The sequence below is a fragment of the Oryx dammah genome, unplaced genomic scaffold, assembly GCF_014754425.2.
Source record: "Oryx dammah isolate SB20612 unplaced genomic scaffold, SCBI_Odam_1.1 HiC_scaffold_14, whole genome shotgun sequence".
Lineage (NCBI taxonomy): Eukaryota > Metazoa > Chordata > Mammalia > Artiodactyla > Bovidae > Oryx > Oryx dammah.
Window position 1 is genome coordinate 18,131,615 of NW_024070198.1, and position 13,385 is coordinate 18,144,999.

General features: G+C 50.9%; 1 protein-coding gene and 1 long non-coding RNA gene across 2 annotated transcripts; one reads left to right on the forward strand and one right to left on the reverse strand.

Annotated features, from left to right (window-relative positions):
- Positions 1-1,034: 1,034 nt before the first annotated feature.
- Positions 1,035-4,241, reverse strand: LOC120873953. Its single transcript, XR_005723566.1, has 2 exons — positions 4,137-4,241; positions 1,035-1,414 (listed from the first exon to the last, which is right to left on the reverse strand). It is a non-coding gene; the product is annotated as an uncharacterized LOC120873953 (long non-coding RNA).
- On the forward strand, positions 1,745-7,625 carry MARVELD1 (MARVEL domain containing 1). The gene is made up of 2 exons (XM_040255148.1): positions 1,745-5,535; positions 7,053-7,625. The coding sequence occupies exon 1, from the start codon at positions 3,396-3,398 to the stop codon at positions 3,915-3,917; it is 522 nt and encodes a 173-aa protein (XP_040111082.1). The 5' UTR covers positions 1,745-3,395; the 3' UTR covers positions 3,918-5,535; positions 7,053-7,625.
- Positions 7,626-13,385: the final 5,760 nt, after the last annotated feature.

Below are 13,385 nucleotides of genomic sequence, written 5' to 3' on the forward strand. Positions count from 1 at the left end.
AAGGGTTGCTCAGGGACGTTGAGGGAAAAGATCCGAAAATGGGACTAGAAGACCTAGGTTTGAGTCCCCACACCGAGTAGCTGTGTTTCTTTGGGAAAGTCCTGTAACCTTTCTGGGTCCCTGTGAAAGTAGCTGAGAATTAAATATGAGAAACTATATAAAAGCATACTGAATGTGGACCTGTGGTCAGCCACACCTGGGCTGCTGTTTAAACTGTCACTCATCAGACACGACTGAGTGACTTCACTTTCACTTTTCATTTTCATGCATTGGAGAAGGAAATGGCAACCCACACGTGTTCTTGCCTGGAGAATCCCAGGGACGGGGGAGCCTGGTGGGCTGCTGTCTCTGGGGTCACACAGAGTCGGACACGACTGAAGCGACTTAGCAGCAGCAGCAGTATTAGTTCTGTGACCATGGTCCTCTTCCTTATCTCTCTAAGCTTTGGTTGCCCCATCAGTGCATCAGAGTTAATACCAGTTATTTTACTTACTTTATAAAATAGGTTTGGCTGCAATGGGTCTTAGATGTGGCACGTGGGGTCTTCGATCTTTGTTGCAGCAGGTAGGAGGTGTGGTTGAGGCATGCTAACTCCTAGTTGTGATGTGAAGGATCTAATTCTCTGACTGGAAATTGAACCTGGGCCCCCTGCATTGGGTGCTAGGAGTTTTAGCCCCTGGACCACCAGGGAAGTCCCAATACCAGTTATTTAAAGAGTTGGTATAAGGATTAGGTAGCACAATAAATGTAAAATGCTCACAATAATGCTTAGCGTATAGTAAGCATTCAATTCATAACAATCACATATATATTATGTATCCCTAACCCCTCAAATGGTGCCGAGCATTACTAAGTGCTAACACCCATCTGCTGAATAAAAGGATCTCACAGATGAGGAAACCGAGGCACAAAGAGGTCAAACCACACACACCACGTCCCAGCACCAGGGAGTGGTGAGGCAGTGAGAAGTAGCCAGGCAGTCTGCCTCTCAGCTTGCACCCTGAGAGTCTATGCCATGCTATCTTACAAAAATGTGAGTGGTATTCGCCACCATTTTTTAATTTAAAACTTACATTCGGAGTTTTCTCAGGTAACTGTAGGTGGGGCTGAGTTGGCAGTAGGAAGCATTAGCTCCCTGAAAACCATGTAGTTTTTCTCCCTCAAGGGGAGCCAGGGACCAGCAATCTCATCCCATGACTGAGATGAGGGACAAGCTCTGCAGGGTAGGATGAGCTGGAGGTCTTATCCAGGCACACGTCCCAGGACAACAGGTGTCTTGTCACTTCTACTGCCGTGTCTGCAGCCACCCAGTCATCCACTCCATGGATATTTACTGAATCTCCTATGTGCCAGGCACAGGCAAAGATGACGTAGCTGACTTAGAACTATGCAGAGGGACCCTCCAATGAGGTGCCTAGAAGAGCCAACAAACCAAAGGAGGAACATTTAAACTGGGCATTGAAGGTTAAATAGGAGTTTGCCATCCAAACGCAGTCTGGGATCGAAGGGCTGCTGCTTAGTCGCTCATCCATGTCCCACTCTTTGAGACTCCATGGACTGCAGCCCGCCAGGCTCGTCTGTCCATGGGGATTCTCCAGGCAAGAATACTAGAGTGGGTTGCCATGCCCTCCTCCAGGGGATCTTCCCAACCCAGGTCTCCTGCATTGCAGGTGGATTCTTTACCATCTGAGCCACCAGGGAAGCCCAAGAATACTGGAGTGGGTAGCTTGTCCCTTCTCCAGGAATTGAACTGGGGTCTCCTGCATTGCACATGGACTCTTTATCAGCTGAGCTACCAGGGAAGCTCGGGATTGAAGAGCCTATTTGGGAACCTTAAGAGGTTTGGTGGGGTTGGCATACTGAATGTGAGCATGGGAAAGAAAAGAAGAGGGAAACCAGGAAATTGGGAGTCCGTTGGGGTCAGATTGTGAAACATGCCCGTAGAAGAGATAGAACCCTATATCCTGTGGTCAGCAGGAAGCAGTGTATATACACAACCAGGTCTGTTTTAGACAGATGCCACAGTGCGTGGTTAGTTCATAAGAGGAGGGAAGAAAGACCAGCAGTAATTACCAGCTTCGTAGTCTTAACCCCTCTAGGCTTCCTTTTTCTCCTCAGCAAGATGAGAAAAATAATTGTATGTATCTTATGTGCATGAGTGCTAAGTTGCTTCAGTCGTGAGACTCTGTGACCCTATGGACTGTAACCCACCAGACTCCTCTGTCCCTGGGATTCTCCAGGGAAGCATACTGGAGTGGGTTGCCATGCCCTCTTCCAAGGGAGCTTCCTGACCTAGGGATGGAACCCATGTCTCTTATGTCTCCTGAATTGGAAAGTGGGTTCTTTACCATCAGCGCCACCTGGGAAACCCCTGTATGTATCTTGGGGGCTGTCAAATGAGACTTCATAAATGAGAATTCCTGCAAAGCATCGTAATAGCAATAATATAAAGCATTGTTGGGCTTTGCTATCTCTTAGAGCTGGGTTTGTGTCTTGTCGTGCTGGGAGATCTACCTTTAATACACTTGATGGCAAAGAAGGCTGGAAAAGAGACTGGACTAACTTGGACTTTGCTTTGTGCAGTGGGAAGCAAAGTGGAGGCCTGGAGTGGGTGATGGTCCCTTTCAATGACAGAAGGACTCGGATGGCTGAGTCCAAGTCTGAGCCCAGCTTTAGAAATAATAAGTTTGAGGTGAGCACTGGCAGGGTATGATACTCCGATGTCCAGGTGAGAATAGGTGGCAGCTTAAGCCCAGCACTGCTCTGCTCCCTCGCCAAGGAAGGGCTGGGAGGCCCCAGCGGGCTGCAGGACGGGAGAGAAGAGAAAGAAAAGGGCCCAGCCTACGGGTGCGCGCGCGGGCACCGGCGCCCCCGAGGGCGGGGCACGCTCCAGCTCCAGAAGACAGCTCTCTGCTCCGAGACTGGACCAGAGCCAGGGAGGCAGAGAGGCAGGGCGGGCAGATGTGGTATAAACTTTGGCCAGTCGGACGGAAAGGAAGACTTGCGTCCTGCTGGGGCTGCGGGTGCGTTCCGCCCTGCCCCGAGGAGAAAGGAATCCGAGTTGGGAGTTTGGCGACTGGTGGACGAGGCCCAAAAAGAGAGAAGGCAGGAAGCCGGGAGGAGCGCGTGGGGGTGGAGACGAAGAGGGAGAAGAGAGAGGGCGGGCAGGAGGGGTGGAGAGAGAGAGAGAAAGGGAGAAAGAGAGGGCTGCGGGGAGGAGAGCGGGGAGGAAGGGAGGGGAGAGGGAGAGAGGAAGAGAGGAGGACTCGGAGAGGAGCGACGAGGCCGCAGCGAGCTCAGGGGCACGTCCGCCGGGCCATCCCCGCGAGCCAGACGCCGCCATTCCGCTGCTCGGGGCCCCGCCGCCGCCGCCGCCGCCGCCGCGCCCGGGGGCCATGCTCCCGCCGCCCCCGCGCCAGCCACCGCCCCAGGCGCGCGCGGCCCGCGGCGCGGTGAGCCTGCAGCGGGCCTTTCTGCGCGGCCCGCTGGGCGTGCTGCGGCTGCTGCAGCTGCTGGCGGGCGCCGCCTTCTGGATCACCATCGCCACCAGCCGGTACCAAGGCCCCGTGCACTTCGCGCTCTTCGTGTCCGTGCTCTTCTGGCTGCTGACCCTGGCCCTCTACTTCCTCACGCTGCTGGGCAAGCAGGAGTTGGTGCCGGTGCTGGGCTCGCGCTGGCTGGTGGTCAACGTGGCGCACGACCTGCTGGCGGCCGCGCTCTACGGCGCAGCGATGGGCATCATGATCGGGCAGACGCAGAGCCACAGCTACTGCAACCTCAAGGATTACCAGATGTCCTGCGCCTACCACGCCTTCCTAGCGGCAGCGGTCTGCGGCGGCCTCTGCCTCGGCCTCTACCTGCTCTCGGCGCTCTACGGAGGCTGCCGCCACTGCCAAGGCGAGCGGGAGGTGGCGTGAGGCCGCCGCGCCGCGGGGCTGGGCACCCGTCCTTCCAGCTGCCGCCGCCCCGCTCTCGGGCGCCCCGGGACCCTCCCCTCGCCCCGCGTTCCTGCTGCCTCCCGTACCCCGGAACCCCGATCGCAGTTCCCGCCCCCAAGGCATCGCCGCGGCCCAGAGCCGGGACAGCTGCGCGGTCTCCTGGGATCCCATGGGCGACATCCGAGGGGGCGGACGCACACTCGCAGACTGGCCGCCCTGAGGCGAAGCCTCGCGGTTCCTCTTCCCCTTCCCGGCCGCGAGCAAGACGTGGACAGGCGCCGCGTAGATCCGGGCGAGGCTCCCAAAGTGGAATCTGTATACTGGCGGCGCCGCTGTCCCCTCCCTCCCGCCCCGCTTTGGGCAGAGCGCCCCCTCGCCCTGGCCCTCCTTACAGCCCCGAGTGCTGAAAAAAGCAGGCATGCCGCCGCGGGCGGGGCCGGGGACCGGCCTCCGCTGGTCTCAACTTGAGCGACGGGTGTGGTTTTAGTCTGGGATTGCGCGGGTACCCGGCGCAGCCCTTTGGGGCCATCCCTCGGTGCTTTGATGTCTTGGGTGGGGCCTATCTGCAACGGTGAAGGCGGGTAGGAAGTGCCCGTGGGTTGTGACCTTCTCCGCTGCCTGTTCCTCCTTTGTCGTCGGGGTTCAAGGAGGTCAGGCCCTACCGCCCCCTAGCTTTCCTGGCCTCACCTTCCCAGCCTTCCTCTCACCGGCTTCCGTTCCACCCCCACCTCCCTGTGTCTTTTTGCGTTAGGGGTCCCACGTCACCGTCAAGGAATGTTAGGCGAGCCGCACCCTTTTTTGCAGATGGATACTAAGATCATGCCCTTGGGAACAGCCAGAAAAAGATTAGAACCCCATCTTCCCACCCCAAGTCAAGAGTTGTCTAGCAGTGTTTACTTTAAAGCTTTGGATGTTCCCAGGAATCCCGGCTCTGGAGCTAGTTAATGGGTGGTTTCAAGGCCAAGGGGGTTTGTCAAAGGTGCTTTCTCCCTTTTTTTGAAGATTCACAATGCTCATTAGCATATCAAAGGCTCTGAGAAGTCCTGCACTGAACGAGGCCCATGAGTAATGGAATTTACAGTGTTAAGTGCCTCTGGACTGGGGTCAGTTTTTCCCACCTTCTGTTCCAAGTAATCCTGACTCTCCTTTATCAGCAAGGGCCCCAGCCCGTTGGCTGTGGTCTGTTTGAAGAGGTGGAACACTCCCTCTCTTTCCCAGGGAATTTCTATAGCAGAGAGAACCCTCAACTCCCTGTGTAAAAGATAAGATAGCCACCCCTGCCAGGCCAACGGTAGCCTGAGGGGCAGTGGATTTGAACATTCCTTTACGAAGGGAAACGCTACCCACTCCAGTATTCTGGCCTGGAGAATTCCATAGTCTGTGGGGTCACAGAGAGTTGGACACTACTGAGTGACTTTCACTTTACGTTTTTTTGGGGAAATGAAGCCAAGGTTATCCAGATGGTTTCCCGGTTTCCCAGTCAAAAGAAATACCACCCATAAGAGACGCTGGCATTGACCAGGAGCAACTGACAGCAGTGGGTCACACCAAACAGAGAACGCTCTGGATCTGGGATGAACAGCTGGCCAGCCGTAAGGTAAGATGCTTCTTGGCTTTCTGGAGAGATCATAGACCTTTTAATAAAAAAGCTCAGAGACCCTTCCTTTTCTAAAAGCTAAAGGGTTTTTATTCAGAGAGCAAGTTGAAGGGGTGTCAGTAATAACCACAATGTCCAGAGTTGTGACAATTCGACTTTTTTGCTAAGTCCTCAGAAGTCTGCTGTTTGGAAAAGTTTTGACCCTCTCTGGATTAGAAACTAGAATAGAGGAGGTCAGAATGTTTTTGTGAGCATGTTTGTAAAGCTTAGGTGGAGATGTCTTAGGCTTCTCTGTCATAGTGATGAGGATCTGAGTGCGGATGTGGAGTGCTTTTGTAAGTTTTACAGTCACCACTTTGCATCTGTCCAGCCCTACTGTGTGCCTGGCACTACTCAAAGGACTCAGTGTATTTATTTCATTCTCTCAATAACCCTTATTTCCATATTCTGTATGAGGAATATGAGTCTCAGAGAGGTTAAGTAACTTACCTAGAGTCTCCTAGCCGGCGAGTGGTAAAGCTCAGATTTGAAACCTGGCAGCCTGACCTTTTCAGAACCATGCTGTATTGTATTACAATAGGGTGTCAATACATGTTAGATACCATTAACATGGTTATCTTGAGTTTTGATTTACTTATTTTTAAAATTTTTGACCAAGCCACGTGGCTTTCAGGGTCTTTGTTCCCTGAACAGGGGTTGAACCTGTGCTGTGCCTTTAGCAGTGAAAGCGCTGAGTCCTAGCCGTGAACTGCCAGGGAATTCCCCATGGTTATCTTGGAGAAAAAAAGTTTTTGTAATTGTGGTGAAATATTTCTAACATGCAACTGATTGTTGAAACCATCTTTGAAGCGAACAGTTCAGTGGCGTTAAATACATCCACTTTGTTGTACGACCATCAGCACTATCCTTCTCGAGAACTTTTTCATCTTGCAAAACTAAAACCCTATACCCATTACAATTGTGATTGTTCATGTTATTGTTGTTGCTGTTGTTTTCTGTCCTCTGGGAAATCCTGAGCCCTTTAGCGTCTCAGTTAGGCTGAGTCCTGCTGCCAGGCCTGCCCCGCTGCCCCCTCGCCACCGCTGGTGCCAGCCAGGGCCTGGGGGTGGGGTCTGCTGGAGTGCTGGGGGTGTCTGGAAGCCAAGCGACTTTGTTTCTTCTGTTGCGAGTTTCCATGTTGCTGAAGCCATGGAGACTCCCAGAGCGGGTCATGCCAATGTCTCCTAGGACCCGCTTCCCTGGGCCAGCAGAAGGTTTCAGTGTCTTCACTGGCCATGGAGGGAGGAGGGAAGAGGGAACAGTCTTTGCTGAGCAGCTCCCTTTCCTGGGGTATGACATATTCAGTGGAAGAGCCAAGATGGTAAAGGTTCATTTTGCCTTGACATAGAGAAATCCCCCTTCTGCTTGTGTCTGTGACTTGGGCATAAGCTTCCAGAGACCTGGAACTGAACCATGCACCCCTGAGCCCTAAACAATGGGTTTTAAGCTGCAGCACGTGCTCCTTTTCTCTGTTTTAGATCATCACAGAAGCTGCATCTGCAGCTCAGATCCGGCCCGCTGAGGACCTCTTCTTAGCCCCAAGCCCATGGTGCTGTGTCTGTGACCAGGTGGCCTTACTCAGGAGCAGACGTCTCCCTGGCCTTCACGGTACCTTATCCAGCTGCACGTGCCTGAAACATTTCAGAGCTCACTGGCTCTGCTAGCTGTGCCTTTCTGCTTGGCCTCCCGCTGCTTCTCCAGATGTGGGAAGGACCTGAAGACGGCTCCACACCATCTTCTCCTCCCTTCCAGGACCCGGGCCGTGGGCAAGGCCATCTGGAGTTGGCCTGGAACTTTGAGTTCTGGAGGCAGCCTCCTTGGCCTCCCTCTCTGGACTCCAAGACTCTATCCAACCTGAGACTGCTGTGGGCTGCCCCCAGCCCAAAAGTCTGGGACCACTTGCAGGCCCAGGAGAGGATTTCTCTGGTGTTCTGCGAAGGCCAAAGAGAGGGTGGGTGAGGAAGGGTAGGGAGGGGGGACCGAAGTGCCTCATTCAATGGTTTAGTGGTGATGACGGATACGCTTTTCTGAATAAACTTTGGTTTGTCTGATCTGAGTGTATGTGTCTTCTCTCCTGCCCACTCTGTGCCAGGTCCCCCAGCCTGCCTCCATCAGCACATTTTGCCACACTTGTCTGCCTCCTTTCTGCTTTCCTGGCTTCCCCTTCTTTCTGGGAGGGAAAGAAAAATGAGGTCATAGGTTTCCAGTTAAGGCAGGACACAGAAATCAGAGGAATAGAACTATGTCCCTAATTGAGGCTGGAGAGAATTCCAGAAGCTCCTGCCCTGGCTCTCAGTGGGCCTTCTGTTTGGGAAGCTCTACTGCCTGATGGACAGGAATGGAATGACTATAGTGACAGAGCCAGAGGACCCTGTTCTGGTGCAAACCCGTCGTTTTACAGAAGGGGGAAGTGAACTCCAGGTGGAGTGGCAGCTTGCCTAACATCACAGAGCTGACTGGGGCTACAGTGCGGTCTCCTGGAGCCCAGGCTCTGGGTGTTTCCTGCAGGCCCCTGTGTCTGGTCTGGGGTTGCCTCCTGGACACACCCAATCTGGTCCCCTGTCTCTGCCTTCCAGCCACAGCCTGCAGACTGAGGTGCCCTGGAAAGGGCTGGAGGGTAGTTAACAGACTTCCTTGTTGGCGCCTTCCTCCTGTGATCTGGGCTTGAAGTCTGTAGCCGGGACATAGAGTTCTATTGGCAGAACCACCTAGAACAGTTCCAGGCAGAGACTGGATACTGTGTGTGCTCCACACCCATTCTCTTCCAAAGCACCCACCTCAGTATACAGCACCAGTCTGACTCTCTCTGATTCTCTTTTCTTTCCCCCTCCTCTCCACGGTTTGGATTTCCAGGTGGAGGAAAATGCTACCGGTTGCCCAGGATCTTCCTTTTCTCCCCTCTTCCCTCTGTGTTATGAATATCATGAAAAGAAAAAGTGACCTTTATGCAAAGGCAGGTAAGTCCCTGCTCTACTTTAGCTTGGTGGAGGATTTGCAATTGAAAACATGCTTTTACTTGCATTACCTTATTTGATCTTGTCACCAGTCTAGAGGTTGGCACTGCCTGTTCAATAGAAGCAATAGAATCCCAGAGAGAAGGGCCTTATCTGTGGCCACTGCTGCTGCTGCTGCCAAGTCGCTCAGTCGTGCCCGACTCTGTGCAGCCCCATAGACGGCAGCCCACCAGGCTCCTCTGTCCATGGGATTTTCCAGGCAAGAGTACTGGAGTGGGGTGCCATTGCCTTCTCCTATCTATGGCCACACAGCTGGCAAATGGCAAGACTGGGCCAGGAAGGTAGATGTTGTTTCACTACCCTCTGCAGGCAGCCAGTTGCTAAGGCCCATGGGCCTCTGGCAGGCTCTGAGGTTGAGGGGCAGTTTGGTTTTCGATTGTGGAGACCAGGTGTGCCAGAATGGCCTAATCTGATATTTCCTGTTTAATGCCAGGGGCAGTTTTAAATAAGACACTGCTCCTTGGGGACTTAATTGAGCCTATTTGGGTCCAGGGAATCTGAGGGATTTGTTCATTTCTATTATTTTTCCTGCTTTTCTAGGGATAGGGAGTGGGATGGCCAGTGGTGAGGAAGAATTAAGAATTTCTTTCTGAAAAAAAAAAAAAAGAATTTATTTCCAGACGTAAAAGGAAAGAGCAGGGATATGAGAGAAAAGTCTTGTTAGCAGTATTTGTATTTTTATTGTTTTTGTTTGTTACAATAGCTATTTGTAGAACAAAATAGCAGTATATACCTATTAATTTTTTTCAAGTGTACAAAGTAAATGAAGTCATTCAATCATCCTAATCTCATATCTGAGAGATAAGCTATTGTTCACTATTAAGCCTTCTTCCTTAATTTTTATAACTAATTAAACATATGGATACTTACTCACACACACATACACATACATTTAGACTTCCACAGCTTGCTTTAAAAATTAAACAATAATAAAGTTCTAACCCTTTCTACATGTTCTCTAAATATAATAATATAGCTCTGTGCATGTGCTAAGTCACTTCAGTCATGTCTGACTCTTTCTGACCCCATGGATTGTATCCCACCAGGCTCCTCTGTCCATGGGATTCTCCAGGCAAGACTACAGGAGTGGGTTGCCCTGCTCTCCTTCAGGGGATCTTCCCGACCCAGGGATTGAACCCGTGTCTCTTACAACTCCATTGGCAGGTGGGTTCTTTACCACTAATGCTGCCTGAGAAGCCCTAGTCCTTTTTAAATGTCTATATAAATAGTCAGAAACTGTAAGAATTTGGGGAGCTTTCAGGATCCTTTGTAACATTCTAATATTGGCTATTGCTTCTTAGCCTTTTGTCAAAGATCAAGTGTAGTATCTAATATTGGCTAACTCTGTTACTGCCTAGGCTGCTTTCCATGGATATCATAGTAAAAACGGGTCCTTTTGTGTTTTTCAAACTGATGAAAAATTAGAAACTTGGGAGGGATGTGACTTGCCCAGCTCTGTGTTCCTTGTGCTCAGAGTGCCAAGAGTAGCAAGGAAGGGAGGGAGCAGAGGGGTGGCTGTATTCTACTTCAGGGCCAGACCTGGGGAGAGGAGCACCAGGGACTAGGGTGAGTAGGGGCAGCTGAAGAGAGGCGAGCAGGGCCTGACCCTCTCTGGACCCTACGTGGCAAAGGGGAGGTATGCTAGGGAGGTGGCCAGAACCTCAGGGGAGCACTCTGGGAACAGCCCGCAGGACGGTGCGGGCCTCCACACCAACTTCATCCGCCTGTGGAAATTCCAGTAAGCCCTTTTGCCCTCCCTGTTCCATGACCCCAATTCTTTTTGAACTGGGGGGCTATTTGGGATCTTGTAGGCACCAAGGCTATGATGTTCCTTCCCCAGCACTGCGGTGAGGGCCAGCTCCCAGAGGCAATCCCTCTGGCCCTTGATGCCAGCATGGTGGGGCAGAGGGGAGGGATGGGTGTGCAGGCTGTTCTTGCTGCCATCTCCAGGAGTCCAGAAGGGGGCTCTCTGATGCCCCAGGTAAAGCACTTCTGAGAAAGATGAGAAGGGGGAAGAAAGTGAACTAACTTTACCGAGTGTTCGCAATAAGCCGAGAACACGCTGGAGAAGGGATAGGCTGCCCACTCCAGTATTCTTGGGCAGCCCTTGTGGCTCAGCTGGTAAAGAATCTGCATGCAATGTGGGTGTCCTGGGTTCGATCCCTGGGTTGGGAAGATCCCAACCAATTCTGGCCTGAATTCCATGGAATAGTCCATGGGGTCACAAAGAGTCGGACAGGACTTTCACTTTCACTTTTCAAGAACATGTTGGACGCCTCATGTAACATCCTTACCATTCTCACCAGCCTGTGTGGTATTAAAAGCTCCCATTTAACAGACATGGAGACAAGCTCAGAAGGGTAAACTGATTTCCCCAGGGCACTTGACTAAGTAACAGACACAAGATGCAAACTCAGATCTAAGCTACTACACTCTGCTGTTTCAGAGATTTCCCAGCAGACTGTTTCTCCTGACCATGCAAAGACTTCACCCAAAGCAGCACTAGCTTTTGTAATAGTTCTGTCTTAAGGTAAGGCAGGAAGGAAAGCTATATTATTACAGACATGAATTATCTCAGCTTCTCTCTTCCTGCTTTAAAATGAAGTTGGATGCTGGCCTTCAGGTTTGATCAGCTCACTGGGCTGAGGTCACTCTCCTAAGGCCCTGGAGACAGTCCCTCTGTCTGCCAGACAGATGTCAGAAGCATTTATAAAACTGCTCCTCCACTCCGCCCTTCTCCATCTCAAAACTTTGTGCCATAGGTTTGATCATCCGACCCGACCCTGAATTTTTGGATACTGAACTCCATCTTTTACAATCTTGTCCTGTATTCTGGGTTGGAATTCACAATCTCATCAGCCATAGATTGAATCCTCTACCTGTTTTTTCTTGTGTGCAGATTTAAGTTTTCTTGAAAAGATGGCACTGAAGTGTTAAAAAATTATTGCTACTTTCCTGAAGTTCAATACTGCCTTCTTTCCTATGGAATCTGAGATCCTTCTTGCTGCTGCTGCTGCTGCTAAGTCACTTCAGTCGTGTCCGACTCTGTGCGACCCCATAGATGGCAGCCCACCAGGCTCCCCCGTCCCTGGGATTCTCCAGGCAAGAACACTGGAGTGGGTTGCCATTTCCTTCTCCAATGCATGAAAGTGAAAAGTGAAAGTGAAGTTGCTCAGTCGTGTCCGACTCTTAGAGATCCCATGGACTGCAGCCCACCAGGCTCCTCTGTCCATGGGATTTTCCAGGCAAGAGGACTGGAGTGGGGTGCCATTGCCTTCTCCGAGATCCTTCTTGCTCTCCTTTTAATTCCTTTTGGCAGTCTCCTGGCTGAGCCCCCATGCTGCAAGCAGTTCTGACTCCTCAGCCTGAAAGGACTCACTGTTTTCGTCTTGCTTTCTGGGGTCCAGTCCATCTGGAGAGACAGACTGACCGTGAGTTTTCAGGTGTCAGTAGTGGGACATTCACAAACTCTCCTCGTTACGTGTCTGCAGGATCTTCAGTGATTGCATTCAAGTCAAAATTAGCCCAGGAACATGGGGTGTTTCCAGCAACAGTTACTTGCTTGACTTCCCTAGCTGTTGCGTATCTGGGCATTTCACAACATTTCCTCGTATCCTGGTAAACTCTGTTGTATTTTTCAGCTTTTTTCTATCTCTTCCCAGCCATCCCTAGGAACTAGTGAACTTGCTGAGTTTGTTTTTCCTTTTAAGATAAACTGATGAACTCCATCAATGATCTTAAGATAGTGGGCCAGAAGACTGAGGTGGTGGGGTCTTTTTTTGTACTGACTGTAATGGTGATAATAAAAATAATGATATTGTTACTGATTAGGGCATTTATAAGGATGACACATGTCCCAATCTCTTGTATTCACAGTTTGCAAAGATGTTTTACATTATTTATATCTCATCTTCATATAAAAAATAGCATAGATAATAACCACATTTTGTAGATAAGGCTCAGAGAGGTAAAGTGGTTGCCTATATGTATATATATGTATATATATGTATATATATATATGGCTTCCCAGGTGGTGCTAGCGGTAAAGAACCCACCTGCCAGCATGGGAGACATAAGAGACGCGAGTTTGATCCCTGGGTGGAAAAGATCCCCTGGAGAAGGGCATGGCAACCCACTCCAGAATTCTTACCTGGAGAATTCCATGGACAGAGGAGCCTGGCAGGCTACAGTCCATGTAGTCACAAAAGAACGGGACATGACTGAAGCGACTTAGTGCACACGTGCGCGCGCACACACACACACACATATGCGTATATATATACACATATGCACACAGATTTATTAGGGTATTGCTGCTGCTGCTAAGTTACTTCAGTCGTGTCCGACTCTGTGTGACCCCATAGACGGCAGCCCACCAGGCTCCCCTGTCCCTGGGATTCTCCAGGCAAGAACACTGGAGTGGGTTGCCATTTCCTTCTCCAATGCATGAAAGTGAAAAGTGAAAGTGAAGTCGCTCAGTCGTGCCCGACTCTTCTTGACCCCATGGACTGCAGCCCACCAGGCTCCTCCATCCATGGGATTTTCCAGGCAAGAGTACTGGAGTGGGGTGCCATCGCCTTGTACATTAAACTGTACATGGTTCAAATGTACATTTTGGTGAGTTTTGACATGTGTATTCTTTGAAGCCTTCACAATTAAGGCTGTGAACATATCCATAGTGCCCCAAAGCTTTTTTGTGTCCCCTTGTAATATCTTTTTCCCTTTCCCACCTCCCCACCCCATGCACCTACTCAACTGTGTCCTGTGATGGTAGATTGGTTTATATAAATGGAATGT